The following is an 8,318-nucleotide window of genomic DNA, read 5'->3' on the forward strand; positions in this document are numbered from 1 at the left end:
TAAGCACTCTTCCCCCTATAAGTTGCTATGCCTGCCCCTTTGGACCTTTGAAAGGGCCCCCTTAAGTTCTTATCCTTCCATGTCAAAACATCCTTGGCAGATGTGAACCCAATTGGGGTGTCTTGAGATCCAGCTGAGAACTGCGTTCTAGAGGTCAACATGAATTTTAGGAGCCTCTCCAGACAGCAAATGGCACTTCTGTCCTTTGACAATAATTATGACTAATTAGGATTTGATATTCAGTCTCCGATTGAAAGCTGAGCTCTTGCTTATTTTGTTTGAGAGATTTATTTGCTCAAGTGCTGCTTTTCCTGTTTGGTTTGAGGGCATTGTTATTGGGTGCAAGATGACATTGTGCCTCCTACAAAAAGTATGACACTTTGGGAAATACATTTTCACTATTAACGGATCATGGGCACTTTCAATTCTTCTCTCAATCTTCTTGGCAGAGACCAAGCGTCGGGATTCTAGGTTGATGAAAATATAGTCAATCAGGCTCTGCCAATTTTCAGAGCTAAACTTAGTTTTTGTCAGTATGCTAGACGGTGTTCGCCCATTAGGTGGTCACATTGCAAGCATGGTTAGCAGGATGCTTAGTATGTCTCCAAGTTTTGACATCCTGAACTCTACATTTTTAGGTGTGGAACATCCCAGACATTGTCTTCTTTATGTGTCTTTCCGTCAAGCATCGGGGTGAGGCTTAATAAGTTAATCACCACATGCCATTATGGTGCGTAACCAAGGCTTTTTGCTTAACTCTGGCCTAATATTTGGCATTTTCTGCCAGAATCAACTAGTACCCATCTGCAGGTCAGTTACCAGGGTTGAAGTCTCTTTAAACTTTCCTGGAGGTAAATAAACATTACATGGCAAGAATAAATTAATCATGTATGATTCCCAGTTTTGGCATGTTATTAATAATTTTCAAATGTCTCTGTGTAACTGACTGAAATTGAGTCAAAACCCATTTCGTGAAGCCTCCTTTTGGTCTTTCCTTCCCTTCTTGTACAGCACCAACACAGTATGAGTGTACCCCTATTTCATATAAAGCTCATGTTTACTGAAAACAGATTATATTGTTGTTTTCAAGAAACCTTCTTTCTTTTGTTTCAGTCCTACAATGTCCACGCTTAGCACTGTATTCCACACTTTCTAATCCTGATTGTTAGCCCTGTTGCACCACATATAAAACTTGGGGCACAGTTGAAAAGGAGAGAATGTTATTCCAAGACAACACTTGTGCATTCTGTGGCTGATTGCTGGAGGAGCCTGCTTCTGTCATAGCAAAATTCTGTTTCTCGGTTTGTTGTTGGAATACAGCCTGCTTCAAACTGGAGTTTAGTGCTGAACATAGGAGGGCACTGGTGAGTTTGCCCAGGAGTGACCTTCACCTACTAGCTGATGCCAGCCATATGTTTGGCACTTCTAGACACCCATTTCAGAATGCTCTCTGGACTGGCAGAAGATCAGAAGAGGACACAACCTGTTGTCTGCGACCTGAGAGTTACCCTGAAGGACTGCAACTACTCTCTTTTGTACCTAGGACAAAGACGTGGACTCCAAGGGTCAGTTTACTGACCTCCTGTGTGGCTACAGGGGGACAAGCTGCAAGAGGCCCTTTTCTGGAAATACCCAACTGACCAGTTGCAACTGAACCTGCACTGGATGCCTGACACCCTGTGAAAATCTAAATGCCCCCTCTGAGGTCCTTGGGGACTTTAGAGGTGCACGTCTGTGATTGTTCAAGAGTTAAATGACTAGGCAAGAAAGTGAAGTCTTTGATTGGATGAAACTGGTTAGTGTTTATGACCAATGCTCCATCAAAGTCATCCTGTAATTGCACCAAGGACCCAGATTACCGCAACTATAGATCAATTGCACTTAATGCTTTTTGCCACTATGTCAATCTATAACTTAAAACAAAATCTCCAGTTCAACTAATTGGATCTTTGGCATTTATTAAGGTGTGTTTTTCTAATTTAGTTTGTAGTTCTGGGTTTTTATTGTTTGGTATTTTTTCGTCATTACTGTTTCAGTACTACACAAGTACTTTACACATTGCCCTGCGTTAAGCCTGTTTTCTCTTTCTATACCCATTGTGGCGTTTAGTGATTTTGTAGGTTTATCCCGATTATTCCTTGATGTGGGCAGCTGCCCTCCCTTCAGAATAATCTAGTTTCTTACAGGGCAATTCTGGGTCCTGAGGAGGTAGAGTTCTATTTAGACATTGTAGGATTTAGTCTTATGTCTGGCAAGAAGTTCCAGGGTTGTACTGGCTTTCCAGTTATTACTTCAGTTTGTGCCCAGTTTGTTTTGATTAACTGTACATTGTTTTACTCTTTACAGTTCCCTAGGTTCCATGTAGAAAATGCATCTCCTTGTAATGTTGGTTGTGTTGTCGCTTGACCCATTTCTCGTAGAGTCTTACCTCTGAGTGTTCAGCAGCATCCAGGGGCCTGGACCGAATTCTAGGTTGGCCACCAGATCATCATATCACCATCTGCTGCTGGAACCAGCAAATCTTCATTCAGTTGGCATTTTATTCCTACTGCTCGGCTGGTATATTCTACTTACGTATGCCTTTCTTCTTCCAGCTGGTCAGATCTTTGTATTATTATAACATGCAGACTGTGAGGTACTGCCCCATGAAACAGTCTAAACCTCAGAGAATAGGGTCCGGCATGGATACTCTCTCTCTCATTACTTTTTTCTGATTCTTGCCCCTTATCTGTGTATGCTGATATGTTCTATCTTGTTCTTCAGCACAAATATTTTAGGATAGCAGGGGGTTCCTGTGGGTCTGCAAAACTGAAACCTGGCAGTACTGGATAAGGTTTGGAGGGAATTAATGCATCAGATGTGAATTGCAAGACTGCATCAGAACATTCCAAGGATCCTTTGGTAGGTTAGACTAAGAATAGTCAAGGAATGGAGACAGAGAGCCTCCTTCTTGCCCATTGTTCTCAGAGAGGGATGCATCCACAAGCTAACACTGGTAGCTGAGTGGAAAAGCCTGACTTCTTTTGTGCTATTGTTTTAGATTTTTACAGACTGGAGACTCCTAGTTCCCCCCCACCTTGCTGCTTACACTTTTGACAAGGAATTTTGCTTGACCGGTCTGAGGGGAGACTAGCAAAGAACCAGTCTCAGAACTGAAATATTAGAAAACACATTTTCGGTCTGCCTCTTTAGTGTAAAAAACGAGGAAGAAAGTTCCAGCTAGTGTGCCAAGGTCTCTTTTCCTGTATTTAGGATTACCATACCAATGGTGAACAAAAACATCTTTGAGCTCAAGGGTGGTGATGACTTCTGGCACCTCCCCATATCAGGTTCAGGGTCTGCTACTTGGAGAATTCAACCAAAGACTGCCAGGTGAGGCTACCTAAATGCTGCTTTGAGGGACAGAGCTGTCTGCCTGCTCAGGGTGGGAGGGGGCACTGGAGGTGCCCTTGCATGAGGAAGATGCTTCTTAGTGGTGGAGGGATTGTGAAATAGCTGATATGGGTAAACCCGAAGACTCCCACAACCCATACCGGAAGGACCTGCATCATTACACAAGGACGAGATTCTGGGATTCTGAAGAGACCCTGCAGTAAAACTGCATACCACTGTCAACCAAGGGTACAGATAAACTTGTGCCCAGTAGATCCCCTGTGCTAGAACCAACAAGAAGCTTCAGAACACTGAAGGATTACCAGACCACCATCTGTGGTTCCATGAGAGGAATCAAGAGAATCTAGGGAAAGTCAGATTTGCTGAGTGGAAGTACTCATTAGGACAACAAGCGTCAGTGGCATCCAGGACAGAAAAGTTATGATGTTATTAACCCCAATGAGGGATGCAGCCATAGCAATAGTGGAAGGTGATCTGTGCAATTCACTCTTGAGCTAATCATATTGTATGGGTAACCCCTATTATTAACTCCAATGATCCTTCCCCCTCCCTGGGAATGTAAAGGGCAGAGACTGTCCTGAGGGATACCATGGATTCCAATTAGTACCCCTTGATAAAAGCCCTCTGCAAATTATCTACAGTTGCTATATTGTATGATACTACTAAAAGTGTTTTTTCTTTCAGTGCAACTAAAAAGCCGACTAGGCAGTGATTTATTGGAAGCTATCTTATATTTGTTGACATCCGAGTATTTCACCCCCACCTCACCTCCCTAAGTACCCTATAGACTGCTTGACAATACTACCCTGGGGTTCATGTGCTAAAGATGCAAATGTAGTATTAAGATTTGGGTTCAATATTAGGGCTAATCCCCAGGACACCAGTGGTACAACACTAGGATTTACACAATCTTGGGCCTATTACTCTTGATTGCCCTTGGATTCCTGAAAACATTCCCACCATGAGGATAAGATTTTATTTTCAGAGCCAGTGGCTTTGAGGGAGATGACAATAGCACTGTGGTTCACTAGATACAGATGTTTAAGCATGATGGTTTTTGGGATGCAGTGTGGAACAGTGGTTGTCAGAGGAGAAGCAGGTTGGCTGTTGTCTACTGATTTTAGATCTTCTCTGTTCCTTCAATTTTAAAAAAATGACAGCATTACACCTGTTTGTTGAGTGCATAACTGGATGGCCATACAAGAGGCTGAGATAGTGCTTGATTGGGTGATGTGATTAGTTGTAGGCATGTGAGCAAAGGGCCTTCAGTAGTGAGAGTTGTTGATGGTTCTTATTTTCTTCCTTTTTTTTTTAACCTACGTGAGATGGAGCATTCTTTGTTGGTGAGGCCTATGAACTGCTAGGGAGCTGAAGGATTCAGCGTACACTAGTGTGGTTTAGTTAAAGCATAGGCTTGCAAATGATTTCCAAGAAAAGTTCTTTGGAAAGGTTTTGATGCTGAATGTGGAAGTGGATGGGTGAAAGATGAATTTAAGCTTCAGTTTTCAGATATAAATGTATTTGAAGGATCTGATGTTTTTTTCTCTTTTAAGTTGGCCTTAGTATGTTGATTGAATGCTGAGCAGGTGAAGGGGATGGGAAACTGGTTGGCCCTGGCTCGGGCATGGTAGGTTTGCATGGGATGGTTGGTGATTTTGCAGCCGCGGCCCGTCCTTTAGGGCGGTAGGCCACGCCCCCCCACCTTTTGCCCCTCATGAAGAGTGGCTGTCAGGCTGAGCAAAGGTCAACCTGACAAACACTCTTCATGTTCAGCTCAGGCAGCCACGAGCGAGACATGTACAATTTGTGCAGACTCCTGGCTGCCTCAGCTGAACTTTTCTGGGCTGAAGAAGTCATAGCTCCTATGTGCATGACTTCCTCGGCTCAGCAAAGGTGCCTTTAGGTGATGAGGGGAAGCGTTACCCATTGACTCCGACCTGGGTGCTTCAGGTTTAAGCCCTGTAGCGTCCAGGGCAAGTGTCAATCAGTGACACCTCGTTACAGAGTGGGATGGGGTCAGAAGTCTCACTGACCCCATCCCACTCTGTGACGAAGTTGGGACTGCTGCCTTCCCTCATTGGCTGACCTAAGGCAGCAATCCCAACCCTCTTGGGACCTCCGAGCTGAAGGTAAGTGTGTGTGTGTTTTTTAAATGAATGTCTGGTGCGTGCGTGAATGTTTGAATGTTGATGAGTGTTGTGAATGGATGTGCGTGCATGTGTGAATGAATGAGTGTGAGTGTGATTCCCACCCGCCCCCCTCCCTCCTAAAATTACCAGCAGCCACTGTGATTTTGCAGAGATTATATTGAGCCCTTGGCCTTTCATTGTGCTGGTTGGGTGACATGCTAAACCACATTCACTGTGCTGGTGTGGTTGAGGAGTGTTTCTCTGTTTCTTCATGCCTAATGTATCTGGGAGTTTATGTTATTGAGGAGGAGAGTGTGGCCATGTCAGATGGGTGAGGTGATTAAGAGGTTCAAAAATTCCCTTTTCTGTTAGGAGATTCTGTTGATCAGTTCAAAGTTAGCAGGCTGTTGAAGAGAGTAAGAGGTGGCACGTAAGGAGCTCCCTGGTGTTCTGTGGTACCAGTTTGCCTAGGCTCCAGGAACAGGAGGACTTAGGGGTGACAGTGAGGCCTCCTTCTTTCTTATGTGTGAGATCTGCATGGTGGAAGAATTAGACTGTAGTAACAATTATGCCTAGGATGCGAGAGGATGTGGTGGGGAATGCAGTAAGGGTTTTATATGTGATGAGATCTGCAATGTGTGGAACATGGAGTACTGCACAACGTGCATTATTGAGCAGATGTTCTAGTGTGTGTTTGGTAGTTTGATGGCAAGAGTATGCTGGTTAGTGGATGTGTACGATGAGTCTGTGTGATGATGCAATCTGGGTGTTATTTTAAGACTGGGTAGTGAGTGATACTGGTACTACATGATGAGATCTTACCTGTTATGCTCATGCTGGGGATCTAGTGAAGGAAAGGTTCTACCCCAAGGTCCCTCTTTGCCCTCACAGGTACAAACAGATGATGTTGTTATATGCACATGCCTCACTTGAGAACGTTGGGCGATGGGATGCATTGAGCAATTGAAGGTAGGAAGGCAGTAGGCAAATGGTTTCAGGTAGGCAGAGATGGAAGCTGGGAACTACAGTGATGTCAGTTCTTTTAGAGAAACAGATGCCGCTGAAATTCGGTTGCTTATCTGGTTTCATCTTCAATGCTGAGATGTTGCTACTGTTATAGATGGATACGGGGAACAGCCTTCATGTTACTTTCAGTAGGGATAAATACAGGGAACGGAAGTGACATCACTTCCTGTGGAAGCAGATACTGGGAAATGAGGTCTTCTTGTCTGTGTAGTAAAAATGTGTTTTGGGGGAATCCAGTGATGCTACTTGCTGTAGAAGACGGTGCTGCGAAATACAATGATGTGAGTTCCTAATTATATCCACAATGTTCAATTGAATACACAAGGTTCAAAATTTAACTCTAAGCTCAAGTGATCTGTTTTCTCCTTCTAGATCCCTGTCTCAGTATGCAGTCCCAGTTGCCCCACTGGATTCAGAAAGGGTCCCATACCTGGAAAACCAATCTGTTGCTTCCAGTGTGTCCAGTGCCTACAGGGAGAGATTTCTTACCAACCAGGTAAGGGAACAAGCAAAATAGGGCATTTGATCCAGTGTTATACTGTAGTTAAGGAAATACTTTTAATGTATTTTTCACTATTTTCATCTCTCAGATTCTACTAAATGCATTCCATGCCCCTGGGATCAGTGGCCCAATAATAACCAGAACAGATGTATCCCAAAGGTCACAGAGTTTCTTGCCTACACGGAAACTTTTGGTATGACCTTAGCAGTGACCAGCATGTCATTATCAGTGATACCTTTTGCCGTTCTGGGACTCTTCATTCATCACAGGAACACCCCTATCATCAAAGCAAGTAATTCTAATCTCAGCTACATCTTGCTCATGTCACTGACCTTGTGCTTCCTCTGCTCCTTGGCATTAATTGGTTATCCCACAGTAGAAAAATGTCTCTTACGCCAGCCAGCTTTTGGAATCACATTTGCTATCTGTATCTCTTGTATCTTGGCCAAAACCATAATGGTGGTCATTGCCTTTAATGCCACAAAACCAAACAGTGACTTTAGGAAATGGGGTGCACCTCAGTTGTCCTACACAATCATCACTGTCAGCACACTTATTCAGATTCTGCTCTGTGTCTTCTGGTTGGTTTTGACCCCTCCTTTTTCAGAATATAATATTGACATTAAGCCTGGAATTATCCTGATGCAGTGTAACGAGGGATCTCCTACTGCTTTCTGGTGCATGCTGGGATATCTTGGTTTTCTGGCCTCCATCAGTTTCATTGTGGCCTTCCTAGCCAGAAAGCTCCCTGACAGCTTCAATGAGGCTCAATACATCACCTTCAGCATGCTTGCATTCCTAAGTGTCTGGCTCTCATTTATTCCAGCCTACCTCAGCACAAGAGGAATGTATATGATCGCAATGGAAATTTTTGCAATCTTGTCTTCTAGTTTTTCCTTAGTCTCCTGTATATTTTTCCCAAAATGTTATATCATCATGTTTAGATCAGAACTGAACACAAAGGAATACCTCATGGGACGGGATGCAAGAAGGAGAAATAAGGTAAAGGGGCTGTAAATCTGCTTGTATTGTCAATTTAATTATGATCAAGGACTGCACCATGAATTCAGTCAACTTAAAGCTGAGGGGACATAAGCAAATGCTACAGCCTTTAGGTGCTCGCTTTAAATGTATCTCAGATGTGAAGGACGGGACCATAACCAGGGAAGTGAACAAGATGGCAATTTGGTTCACTTTTTTATTTTGATAGACTCGAATTATGTTGTTGCCTCAAAATGGCTTGTTGTCATAAACCTGGACTTATGGAA

The 8,318-nt window shown here is 43.5% G+C and overlaps 1 protein-coding gene across 1 annotated transcript in view; it reads left to right on the forward strand.

The window, feature by feature from the left end:
• The window catches only part of LOC138267250 (extracellular calcium-sensing receptor-like), a 31,687-nt gene extending 23,620 nt beyond the window's left edge, over positions 1 to 8,067 (forward strand). Inside the window, exons 5-6 of the mRNA XM_069216106.1 lie at positions 6,921 to 7,044; positions 7,139 to 8,067. Of these exons, the coding sequence (XP_069072207.1) occupies positions 6,921 to 7,044; positions 7,139 to 8,067 (1,053 nt within the window). The remainder of the gene's footprint in view (positions 1 to 6,920; positions 7,045 to 7,138) is intronic.
• The last annotated feature ends 251 nt before the right edge of the window (positions 8,068 to 8,318 follow it).

This window comes from Pleurodeles waltl, chromosome 12 (assembly GCF_031143425.1).
Source record: "Pleurodeles waltl isolate 20211129_DDA chromosome 12, aPleWal1.hap1.20221129, whole genome shotgun sequence".
NCBI lineage: Eukaryota > Metazoa > Chordata > Amphibia > Caudata > Salamandridae > Pleurodeles > Pleurodeles waltl.